Genomic DNA, 13,184 nt, shown 5'->3' with positions numbered 1-13,184 from the left:
AGGAAACTGCACAAAACTCAATGACAGTTTTATTTAAGAGTCCCCGCTGGCTTGCTTCCATCCAAAGCCAAAAACTCAGAGAACTCAACATACTCCAAGTCAGCAATTCCTGACCCCACAATATAATTCTCCAGCATAAGAACCACATTTGAACTGCTCACGCACCACGTGAAACTTAACAGAAACACGGTGATTCTTTTAGCACTAAAAAGCAAAAAATTGCACTGATCACAAAATCTGGTAATCCCAATTTCACCCTTCAACTCCTATCGCTAGCAGATATCACAGGGCAACATTCAGACAAATAGAGAAACACAGAACAGAGTTTACTACCAGATTAAGAAGTTACTACTACAAATGACAAACAAATGAAGCTTGGTAGAAAAAAATGAGGAGCCGTACTGACCTCTAGCTAAATACTATCTGGGAAGCTTTAGATGCTTTTTATACTGTAAACAGGAAACTTTCATTATTCACTGGTGAAAGTCAAGCTTCAATTCCTTATAAATAATACTCAAGAAACTGCATAAAAACTGTATAAATTAGTTTTGAATACAGACCTGTAAAATCCAAAGAACCTAATGTATTTACTGAAGAAAAGGCTTATGAAGTGAGCTGAAACCTCCTGTAAACACCACTAAAAGACTTCCAGTTTCAGATTTCACAGGATTTTTAAATGCTTACTGCTGTTTGAAACTAACTATCAATCCCCAGCTGCTGACCAACTGAGAGTTAAGTGCATGTAATTCACCCTTTCAAATTACCAACATGTATTTTGGAAAAGACCAGACCAAGCCTTTTGAACGGCACACTCTAAATACAGGTATCAAACTGCTGATTGCCATTAACAGAATAATCATACAAGTAACCAGAGACTAAAAAGGAGCATTCTGCACCAGAGGACTAGCTAGTTCTATTACGACAGAACACAACCTGCTGTTGTTCTAAGGTTACCTTACACCGACCCAAGACAAAGATTAACTCACCTTTCGAAAACTACACCTTTACAAGATTTGTTTTCTTAATCATAAAATCCTTTATTAAAAGACACTCAGCATAATATGCTGCAGGTTTAATTCAAAGTCTGGCGAAATTAAGTTCAAGATTCATCCATTTCAGTGCGGTTTGGATGAGGCCCAGCAGACCCTACAAACACCACACCCATCCCCAAAACCTAAGTGAAGTTCTTCTAAGACTGTCCCAGCATTTAGTAACTTCAAGTTATTTCAGCATAAGCCGTACAAAGTATACATATACATGCCTATACTTAAGTAATGGCCATGGAGGCATACTGCCTTTTCAACTCCCATTTCATAGCATCAGTTAAAAACAACAGTAGACACACATCTCAGAAGTTAACAAAAATAATGTCTAAGTTCTATTGACTCGAATCAGGCTTCAATCATTCAATTCAGAGATGTTAAAACGGTGTTTCTGAATGACAAGTCCAGTGCGTGCTTTGATCTGTAATGTCTACAGACACCATACTTAGAGAAGATGAAACCTTTAAAACCAAGTTCACGTCTCGGTTCCACTAAAATCAGAGAAGGAAGACCTTGACTATTTGCAGAAGAAATCCAATTACTCATATGAATGCTATGCTTAGAGGCCAAGTAGGTATTCACAAACAGACAAATTATTCTCCGAGGTACCTACTCCCCAGCGCTCTACTGATGCAATTTTTATTCGGGGGGGGGGGGAGGGGGAAGGGAAACAAGATCACGTCAAATATTGAAAACTGAGAGTGACGTACGACGAGTCTATGATCTCGGGATCCTTGAAATCATCCCAATAGCACCTGAGCTCTCTCAGAGAAGATCCATGGCCAGGACGGCAGGCCATGGTTGTTAACCTGGCCTTTACGGGGGCTGAGAGCAGGGAACAGCGAGCTGCACACGCAGACACATTATCTCCCGCTTACCCAGGGCTACAAAAGGAAATACGAATGCGGTCGCTAGGGGGGGGAAGCTGCATCCTCCGGAGAAAGACGGTCCTACCTCCCGGCGGAGGTCGGCGCCGGTAGAGCGGGGGAACGACGTAGCCCCCTATAGAAGGCGACGAGGAAAGAAGGGCGCTATGGAGGGCATCTCCTGGGATGTCCTCACGGGCCTCTTCGGCAAAGCGTTTCCCGACTACGAGCACCACCGTCTTTTCCCAGGGACGGTTTATTTTTGAGGGGACGGGAAAGAGAGAGAAAGGGTTGCGACTACTCACATGGGCTCCAAGGTTTTGCTGAGCCAGGATTTCAGCGCCTCGAAGTTTTCTATGATCATTTTAACCACCATCCAGAGCGGCCCGGGCCCCCCGCCTCCCCGGCAGCAGCAGCAACAACGGCGGCGGGGTCCGCGCCGCCCCACCGGCCGGGACCCCGGCTCCCGCCGCGCCTCTCTCCACCCACCGAGGCCGCGGCTGCCTCTTGGCTCGGCAGAGAGCGCCTGGCAGAGGCCGGAGGCCCAGCCACACGAAGGGGGCGGAACCAGCCAAGCAGCGGCTGCTCCCTGCGGGTCCCGCTCACGCCGCTCCTGAACAGAAGAGGGCCGTCTGGCCTGTCCGCAGTTCCCTCCCGCCTCAACGGCGGGCGGAGGACAGTCCTGCCGACGGGCCTGAAGAGTGTGGAGCTCTGAGCGCGGCTGAGAAACGCACCACCCCCCTTCTCCCCTCAGCCGCAGAGCTGGACTGAGCGAGCGAGCGGGTAAGATGGCGGCGCCCCGCCGTCGCGAGATTAAAGAGTCTCGCGCGGACGGACGGCGCGCGGTGGCTGCCGGGCCGGGCGGGGAGGCGGCCGTGCCAGCAGCTGTGATTGGCGCGGCCCACGGGGGGGCTGCCTCCCGCCGCCCGCCTGCGAGGACCGGGTGTTGTCCGCCTCTGCCGGATGTTCCCGGTAGTCGGGAATGTTCTCTAGTAAGGAAACGTGCCCTGGAGAAGCAGAGGTGCACAGTGAACGCTGCTTGGGGTTTTTTTTTGTGGGTCTTTCCTTCTTTTCTTTCTTTCTTTTTTTTTTTTTTTGGGGGGGGGGTGTGGTGTTTTCGTTTGGGTTGGGTTGGGTTGGGTTGGGTTTTGTGGTTGGGTTGGGTTGGTTTGGGTTGGTTTTTTTTGGTTGGGTTTTGTTTTGTTTTTTTAAGGGCAGAGTAGAAAAGTTACCTGCAAATATGAGCATGGGCAGCAAAGTCCAATCTCATCCCAATGTAAGCCTTGTATGGGGTGGGATGGTGCAGTGCTGTGGGCTGGTTGATGCCAACACCTGTCTGATGCTGGCCTGCATATGGTGGTTCTCCAGCTGCTTTGGGCTGTGCAAGGTGGAAGTGACGGAGAAGCTGATCAGAAGCTGAGCTCACGTGGCTGCTGGGTCACCCCTAGAGGTAATAACACTGGGGCTGCGTGGTCTGGACCCATAAAAACCAGTGCCCACCAGTGCAGAGCCTTCCCATTAAAAGTTCATGCCTGTTGCTGCTTTCGCTGGAAGCCTGGATTAGCTGTGCAGAAAGGCAATGACCATGGGTCAATGTACCACAGCCAGCTTGGTGGGTTTCTGAAAGACCAGTATCTCGCCTGAACTCCCAAGTGAGATGTTTTGCACAGTTGGTGAACAAAGGTGAGTAAAGCAAATGGATGACATTCAAGCTGCCTGCCTGTTTTTTTTCAAACAGAAAGGAACTTTAGGTGATTGACTTAGACAGCAACCATGGTCTTGGCTTGAGTTTGCAATTTATATGAGTAGCCTGAATTCCTACCTTTGTCACATGGAGTTGGAATAACAAGCAGAGGGAGCCCTAGGGAGCAGGCATTTTAAGGCAAGTTTGGATATAAGAATTGTGGTATGATTTCAGCTGGGGAAAAAATAAGATCATCAAGTCCAATCATTATCTAACTACCAAATCGGGTGCTAAGCCATGACCCTTAGCACACCATGTTTTGTATCTTTTCAATGCCTCCAGGGATGGGGATTCAACCACATCCCTGAGAAGCCTATTCCAGTGTTTGATAACTCTTTCAATAAAGAAAGTTTTCAAAATACCCTTAATACCCAATCTAAACCTTTCCTCATGCAACTTGAGGCCATTTCCTCTCATCCTGTTACTTTATACTAGGGAGAAGAGACTGACACCCTCCTCACGACAACCTCCTTCCAGGTAGTTGTAGAGACTAATAAGGTCTCCGTTCAGCCTTCTCTTCACCAAACTAAACAACCCAGGTTCCTCAGCCATTCCTCATAAGACTTGTTCTCTAGACCCTTCACTAGTTGTGTTGCCCTTCTCTGGATGTGCTCCAGCAACTAAATGTCTTTCCTCTAGTGAGGGCTGTAAAATTGAAGGCAGTACTCAAGGTGCTCCCTCACCAGTAGTGAGCACAGGGGTTCAATCACTTTCTTGGTCTTGCTGGCCATGCTATTTGTGATGCAGGCCAGGATGACTTTGTTGCCACCAGGCCACGCTGCTGGCTTGTGTTCAGATGGCTATCAATCAACACCCCAATGTATTTCTCTGCTGGGTAGCTTTCCAGACATTCTGCCCCAAGCATCTTGTATTACATGGGGTTGTTTTCACTGAAGTAAAAGACACAGCACTTGACATTGTTGAATATCATATAGTTGGCCTTGGCCCATAAATCCAGCCTGTCCAGATCTCTTTACAGAGCCTTGCTATCCTCCAGCAGACCAACAGTCCCTCCCAATATACTTGTCCTCTGCAAACTTACTGAAGGTGCACTCAATTCCCTCACCCAGGTCATTGGTGATATTAAAGAAAGCAGGTCCCAATACTGAGCCCTGGAGAACACCACTTGTGGCTGGCCAGTAACTGGATTTAACTCCATTCACTACCACTCTTTGAGCCTGGCCTTTCAGACAGTTTTCAACCTAGTAAAGCATCCACCTATCCAAGCCATAAGCAGTTTCTCCAGGAGAATGCTGTGGGAGAGTGTCCAGGGCTTTACTAAAGTCCAGGTAGACAACATCCACAGACTTTCCCTCAACGAGATCAAAGAGATCTCAAAGAGATCAAGTTTGTCATGCAGGACCTACCCTTCATGAACCCATGCTGACTGGACATGATGACCTGGTTGCCCTGCACGTGCTACATAATGGCACTCAAGATGATCTGCCCCATGACTGTCCTTGGCACCAATGTCAGACTGACAGGTTTTTAGTTTGCTAGGTCCTCCTTACTAACCTTTTTGTAGACCAGTATCACATTTGCCAATCTCCAGTCAACTAGGACCTCCATGGTTAGCCAGGTCTGCTGGTAAATGATGGAAATTGGCTTGGTGAGCACTTCCATCAGTTTTCTTTGTACTCTTGGATGTATGACATCTGTTCCTACAGACTTGTGGATGTCTAAGTGGTGCAGCAGGTCACTAACCATCTCCTCTTGGACTACGGGGGCTTCATTCTGGTCCCCATCCCTATCTTCCAGCTCAGCAGGTTGGGTATCTAGCAAACAACTGGTCTTGCTACTAAAGATTGAGGCAAAGAAGGTATTGAATAACTCACCCTTTTCCTCATCCTTGACCAGTGTGTTCCCCCCTGCATCCAATAAAGGACAGAGATTCTCCTCAAGTTCTCCTTCTGTTGTTTATGTATTTATAGAAGCATTTCCTATTCTCATTGACAGCTGAAGCCTAGTTAATTTCTAGCTGGGCATGGCCCTTTTAATTTTCTCCCTACATAACCTCATGACATCTCCTCAGTGGCCTTCCCCTTCTTCCAATGACTATCGACTCTCCTTTTCCTGAAATTGCAACCAAATCTCTCCATTCAGCCAGGCCTGTCTTTTTCTGGCATCAGAAGTCCTTCAAATTCATCCCAAGTTTCATCATGCACATGGAAACCCACCACAGACCACTAGTACTTCTGTTTAAGAAAGCTCAACTTTACTTTGCTGCATCTGTAATGGAGCAAAGGTCATTGGCAATTATCACCCTCATTTATGATTTTCCATGCCACTGAGAAGACCTCAGCAGAGAGACTGTCAAGAAATCCAGTGTCTGGCCAGACAGCTAAACCAGAGCCAGACAAGTCTAAGGCTGCCTGCACACAATTATTTGTGGCTCGATTATCATCCTTGAAAATTTGTTGAAAAATGGAGTCAAACAAACTGCCAGCTTACTAGGTTCTTCAGTGAGGACTTCCCAATTACAAGATACACTTTGGTTTCCTTGTGTAGTTGAGAGTGAGCAGCCCATGCAATCCACAGATACAAAATCATCAGAGTCTGAAATTCTCAGGAGACTGTTTTGTAGACATCTAAAATGTCCTTGGCTCACAGTCACCAACTTGTATGTTAAATCCTCCTGAACATGTGAAAAGGGACACTAAGCTTGGGATTATAATGGGTCTCTGTAGGGACAAGGTCATAGAAATTAGGCATTGTGATAAGAATCTAAATTTGGGTTGGATCTGGTCCACTGCAAAAGCCAGTGTCTAGTGGAAATAATTCAGGCAAGCACTGTGTTGGTCCACATCACTCTTGTCTTGGTAACTACCTTTGATCCTTGAATATACAATATCCATCAAGAAAGCACAGATTCTAAGGCTTCCCCACATAAAATGTGTAGATATAATCATGGTAGCAACTTTTCTGTGTTTGATGTTTCATTTTCTAAACCACTTGCCAGCCATGCAGAAGCACAGTGCTGTAAGTAAATGAAATCTGTGATCATAAAAGGATTTCATTAATGCATTTTATACACTGGATAAGACATGTCTGCATGTGGTAATTTTTGAGCATTACTGTGTTGATAGAAGTATGCTGTTATCACACTTCTATGGCAATATTCAAAATAGCTACCATAAATAAATACATAAGTACATTAAGAAAAAAAAGTAAATTAAAGCTGGTGACATTTGAAGTTCCAGAGTTTGCAGACTTGAAATCTGAAGGCCTTGTAAAGATTTTGATCCCAGATCTTGCAATTTTCTGTAGCATCTTTCAGGCAATTTTTATTTAATTTCATGGCAGGAGTACAAAGTAAAACTCAATATTAGAGGAATACAAAGTAAAACTAATTAGTAGTTGTGAGGAAACCATTTCCTCTGAAATATAAAGTGGCTTATATTTATATAATATTATTTCTACATAAGACACAACTTCTTTTGGTTCTTAATTGCAGCTTTAAAACACAAAAGAAGAAATAGTCTTTACTTAAATCAGACTTTGGTCACATGTGAAATCAGTGCTTTAACTGAAAAAAAGTCCTAAAGATTATATTTCATTTAATGAAATGTAATCAAGAACCTGTGCAAAGTGTCAAAGTAATTATTAACTTCTAGAATGTCATATTTCCATCAGACAAATAAGTTTCTATTTCTCCTTTAGCTGCTCATTATAGAATTAATGAACTGTCTGAAGGAAATATAATATACCCTAAGTTTCCTCTGTATCTGTATAATTACAGCCCTGAAGAAGAAAACAAGGGGAAAACAAATCTTTTAAGTTATTGGAAAGGAGCAAGAGCACCTATTTTCTTTAGGTTTCAGCAATTAACACCTTGATTTAGAAAAACAGTTCCTGTTGCTAAATGAAAGTGATGTTTTGTACCATGTATGTAACCTATGGATTCAAAACATTTAAGAGGAAATAAGTAATAAAAAAAACCCTCAAATGTACAGACACAGACATGTATATTCTGTGTATTAATGTAAACTGCATTTTTACATCAATAATCTTAAAGCAATTCAACTGTTATGTTAATAACCCTTTTGGTTTATAAAAGCTTTGTTAAGTTCTTCAGAGTAGTAGAGATGTTTTCATATGTAATAACTCCCAAAGTTCATAGGTTTGTGTGCACTTGGTTTTCAGTAGTCTTATCTACTTCAGTTTAGTGACCTTTGAAATCTAAAAATAATGGCTTGTGTTTATTTACGTTTTTATTGTTTCATCTACTCCTGTGAGAGCTGAATGTTGCCATCTGAGAGAGACATACAAATGCTTCCTGAGATTTCTGAGATTTTATTTCCACTGACTCCTCTCCAGAGCCATTGGACTTCTGTTCATAAACAATCTTTGTCAATGAGAAAATCTGAGATTTTTTAATGTTAAAAATTTTCTTTCAAAGCTGACATTTTCTTAAATGACCATAGATCTTTTTTTAACTCAGATTTGTCCTTTAATTTTCTAATATGAAAAGTAGTTGTAGAAGAGAATAACCTTTGGGCACATCCATCTTTTTGCCATATCTGAACTACCTTCATTAGTCAGTGTTTATGTCATACAGAAGAAAAGGTTATTATTCTTTTTTATTTGTTTGTGTCTTGTTTTAAGTGAGTTTAATTTTTTAGAAGCTACCAGAGTGGTCTATGGCATTATGACATTCTTCAGTCTGTCCTCCTAATGTTTCATCTGTTTATTCAGGAAAATGTGGTTGTGTTGGCAGGTGGATTTAAATATTCTTCTCTACCAGTTTTCTGCTAATGTTAAATGTGATTCTGGTTTTGCATAGCAGATGTAGTCTACCAGTTCAAGACTTGGGATCCCTAGTGTCTCCCAGAACAAGCATTTATGCATTACAGTCCTCAGACATATCTGAGTGCATGATCTGGAGGTCAAGGGTTCCACATTCCTGCAGCATACTGTAGTCCCTAGCATAAATACATGGGCTAAAACAGGAGGGCTGATGAAACTGGATACCATCACAATGGCTAGATAGAAACAAAACAAAACAAAAATTATGTTTTTCAGATTTGTAGTTTGTACTTTCATTGAGTTTTGGGTGTTTCTGTTAGCTAGTTAGATGTATATAAACATACATCTGTGTGCCTGTAGAAGTATTGCATTTGGTCTATGTAGAAGGGTCAAATGGTATCACTGTATCAGAGGCTGGAAGTGATCATCAGGTCCAAGCCCCCTGCCAAAGCAGGATCACTTAGGGTAATCTGCACAGGAATGCATCCAGGTGGGTTTTGAAAGTCTCCAGAGAAGGAGACTCCATAACCACCCTGGGCAGCCTGTTCCAGTGCTCTGCACCTTCACTGTAAAGAAGTTTCTCCTCATGTTGAGCAGAAATCTTCTATGTTCCAAGCTTGAACCTGTTGTTTCTTGTCTTATTATTATGCTGCACCAAAAAGAGCTTGTCCCCTCCACTTGACACCCATCCCTCAGATATTTATACACATTAATGAGATCCCCTCTCAGTCTTCTCTTCTCAAGACTTAACAGCCCCAGGTCTCTCACTTCATAGGGGAGATGCTCGAGTCCCCTAATCATCTTCATGGCTCCTCATTGGATTCTCTCCAGCAGTTCTCTCTCTTTCTTGAACTGGGGAGCCCCAAACTGCATGCAGTATTCCAGGTGTGGTCTCACCAGGGCAGACTAGAGAGGCAGAAGGACTTCCCTAGACCTGCTGGACACACTTTCCTTGATGCATCCCAGGATACCATTTGCTTTCTTGGCCACAAGGGTACATTGTTGTTCCATGGAGAACTTGCTGTCCACCAGCACTCCAAGGTCTTTCTCCGTGGAGCTGCTTTCCTGATATTCCTTGTCTGCTCTCTATAGAGAGTTTTATCTCAGGAGGCATCAACATGAGTTTTGAGGATAATGTCACAGAATGGGTCCAGATCTGAAGACCCCCCCTCCCACTTCCATCCTTCATAAATAGTGAATGTCTATATGCTGCTGAGCATCTCTAAACTGAAGCACTTCTGTCTTTCCCCATAAAAACACCTACAAGTGCTTCAATGGAGCAGAAGGTCAGCTTTGTATTACTCAACTGTGCCTCAAAAAGATCAATATTTATATGAATATATAGTTCTTTTTGTTTTAACTGTTGATTCCTGCATAGTGAATTGAATCAAATTGAGCCGTTGCCACTTAAAAACTGCAAAAGCACTCAGAATAGATAGTTTCTAAGATTTTAATGTCATCCTCTAATCGTGAAACCTCCAAAATTTAATCATGAAGTATGCTGTGGGCATTAGACAACTTTCTATGACCATAGACTTTCTGTACAACAGACCTAAGGTATAGGATTGTGTATCTTTCCTTATTTCTGTTTCTGCAGGAAGATGACAGGTGATACAGCTGGAGAAAAGGGCTCTGCGTTGCCTTGCTAATGATTTAGACCAGATGACCTCCCTTCCAACCTCAGCCATTCAAGACTTCTATGAAAGGCTTGTGTTAGAGTATCCCAAATCCACCGGTGTCGGAATTATTTGTAGCTGGTACATGTAGCATTTAGCCTGGGACTGCAAGTTGTAGAATTGAGCATTGCTTTTTTGAATTGACATGACAGTTGTTTGTGGCAGTTTTAGGCTATGCCTTTAAAATTTAGCTGCAGATTTTGAGCAGAAAAGTAGAAAAACATAAATGAATGACTATTGGGTGTAAGAAGGAAAACAAAAAGATTATTCGTAACAAATTCATTGAACAGAATGTCTGGGACAGACACAGCTGTACTGTAACAGTCTTTCACATTTCACTTCCATTCCCATTCCTTTTCTTTTCTCTGGCTTGGCTGTTCTGCTTGGGAGATAATAATAAAGCTTCTGGCTGGCCTTGAGAAAGATAAGAACTAACACTGCTTTCTCTCAACTCCTTTTTTACCTCTGCTACAGGGAGTGAGGAGGTTTGGGGGGCAGTGGAGCACTTTCCCTGGTCTCTGGGGAAACCAGAGGGATGCCAGGGGGGTGTGTGTTTGTGTTATTTGCTAATTGTAAATATCTGTATGATTTTGTAAATACTGTATATTTTGTACATATTCATTGCATTCCATTGTAGAGTATAGTTTTTGCTTGTAAATACAGCTTTCATTTGCTTCCAGATGAGCTAGTCATGCTAAGTTAATGCTGATGGGAAACTTCAACCCACCACATTATTTAACAGGTTTTCTTGAAAGCCAAAGTTTGAACAAGTTTTTATTGTCAAAGGTCAAATCTACAACCTCTATGTTTTTTTATTATTGTTTGAATATGGAGACATTGGCAGCAAGTAGATATTTAACAGCATTCATCACACTTCTAAAGTCTAAATGGCCTTGTGTGTTAAAAATTAAAATGGGTCAATTTCATGATGTAAGATGGTCATGTTATGGAACCTCATTAGCTTGTACTAAGTCAGGGACAGGATTGCTCCACTTTGCCAATGGCAGCAAAATTAAGCTTAGCTTCCGCTTGTGCCTATGGAAAGGATGACTAGGAAAGGGCCCAGGGTGTAATTAATACCTCCTTTTCTTCTCTAAATGCTGTGGAGCAGGAAAGACATAGCTCATAACTCAGCCCCTATGACACCAATCAGCAGAACTTCATCTTCCAGAAATCTTCTTAGTGCACTCAGCAAGTACCAACTGTGTAATTCTGGTCTGTGAGCAATTATGGGGCAGAGACACACCTGGGTTTGTGCATGCATGTGGGGTAAGCAACCGCCCACATTCCCCAATTCCTCTTGAGCAACCTGCTATGACAGAGGGGACCATGAGGTCCCCATGCCTTACAGAAACATAGTGGCTCCATGAACCTGGGCGAGGCTGGAGGCAGCTGTGACACAGATGACAGTGCTGCAGTCTCAGCTTCCTTGTTATGAAGCATATGCTCTGTGTGAGGGATTCACTGCTAGGGAAGAGAGGCTGTCTATCTAGTAATTAGGCAGGTCCATCCCAAATGTTGTTTCAAAATCCTGTCTACTGTGTGTCTTATACACCAGCTAGTGCTCTGTTCCATATTTGGAACATATTTGGTGCTCTTTAGTGTATTTTGCTATGTAAATCCTATGCAGAAATAAAAGACAAAGTACTCTTTCCATTTCAGATGTTAGTCACACACCAAGCATATTGAGGAACCATACAGGGTCTTGATTTTGCTATTCCTGCTACCCCTTAACCGGTCCCTTTAAACTGAACAAGTGTAGAGAAAACTTGGGTTTCCAGCTCTTGTGCAAGATACGTCATGCTGGAGGTAAGGCATTCCTCAACCACAGCATGAACCTCCTTTGCTCCTGAGATGACTCAGTTATCTCAGATCATAATCAAATTTGTAGCAAATGAAAATAATAATCACAAGTGGCAGAACATACTTTATCCATTTATCTTGAAACCACCAATTTAATTTTAATAAATACTTGGTTTTGTTAGTACTGAATGTCAGCTGTCATGGCTGAGAAGCCATGTGGCTAACTCATCAAGGATGGCTTCATACTGCAGAAGTAAGAGCTTCATGTTGAACATACTAGAAACACTGTAAAAGAATTTTGAAGCATACCTTCTGTCATATTTGAGGTAAAAGTTTTATTGTTTACCTATTTTTCTTCACAATAGACTACTGCATACAGAACCATGTATGGTGTAGCTGTGAAGTCTTGGTTGTATGAGTTCTCTCTTGTGGCGGGTTGAAAATTCCCCCCAACATTAAATTGCCAGAGAAGCTCAGTTGGAAGCAAATGAAAGCTGTATTTACAAGCAAAACTGCAATCTAAAATGAAATGCAATGCATATGTACAAAATATACAATATTTACATATATTTACAGGTATTTACAATTTATAAACAGCACAAGAACCCCCCTGGCAAAAAAAACAGGGGAGCTAATAGCTTCCCCTTCCCTGCTCCCCTCCTTCCCCCACTGGACGCAAAGGGACAAGCGAAAGAACAGAGAATAGTTTTGTTAGGATGCTCAGCCACACAGCCAAGGTCAACAAAGCAGAAGGCACAAGTTAGTGTTTCCCAGAGCGAGGAAGCCAAAAAGAGAGAGAAAGGTAGCCTAGACAACCAGCTTATGTCTGTAATCTGTCCAATGGGATTGTTTAGAATTTATCATTATTTTCCTTTTCACATCCAATAGTGATGGACTTACATTCTATTACTTTCTGCTCAAGGTGTGTGAAAAATTTTCTAGGCATAGCCTGAAACTACCACATTCCTACAGAAATACACAAATAAATTGCTCCTGAGATGAGGAGACTATCCAATTTTTATTTCCATTACTGTTTATTTGGGGGGGAGTGATTTGTTTTGCAATTGGGCAATTTAAAAGGATGTAATTTTAACATTTAAAAGGTTGTTTAAATCTTTGGAAACAATTTTTTAGATAAACCAGTCTTTTGAAGTTTTCAGTTTTCTCATCACAGAGGTCAGCATCTCTATAACTGGCTTGGTTATTATAAATTGCTGCAGTATTACAAAGCTTGGGAAAGTGCTGTTGTCCGTTGTGCGAGGCATTTTTCTGTCAGATCTTGGGGGGAAAAAACTTTCAGAAAGTT

General features: G+C 42.5%; 1 protein-coding gene across 5 annotated transcripts in view; it reads right to left on the bottom strand.

Moving 5' to 3' along the window:
- RBM26 (RNA binding motif protein 26) overlaps positions 1-2,681 on the bottom strand; it is a 52,572-nt gene extending 49,891 nt beyond the window's left edge. For all 5 annotated transcript variants that reach the window (XM_054162993.1, XM_054162995.1, XM_054162997.1 and 2 more), the window contains exon 1: positions 2,215-2,681. In XM_054162993.1, the coding sequence (XP_054018968.1) occupies positions 2,215-2,285 (71 nt within the window). In that variant the 5' untranslated portion in view covers positions 2,286-2,681. The remainder of the gene's footprint in view (positions 1-2,214) is intronic.
- Positions 2,682-13,184: the final 10,503 nt, after the last annotated feature.

Source organism: Dryobates pubescens, chromosome 7, assembly GCF_014839835.1.
Source record: "Dryobates pubescens isolate bDryPub1 chromosome 7, bDryPub1.pri, whole genome shotgun sequence".
Lineage (NCBI taxonomy): Eukaryota > Metazoa > Chordata > Aves > Piciformes > Picidae > Dryobates > Dryobates pubescens.
The sequence above is the reverse complement of the archived record's forward strand: the minus strand, read 5'-3'. Positions and strand labels throughout refer to the sequence as shown.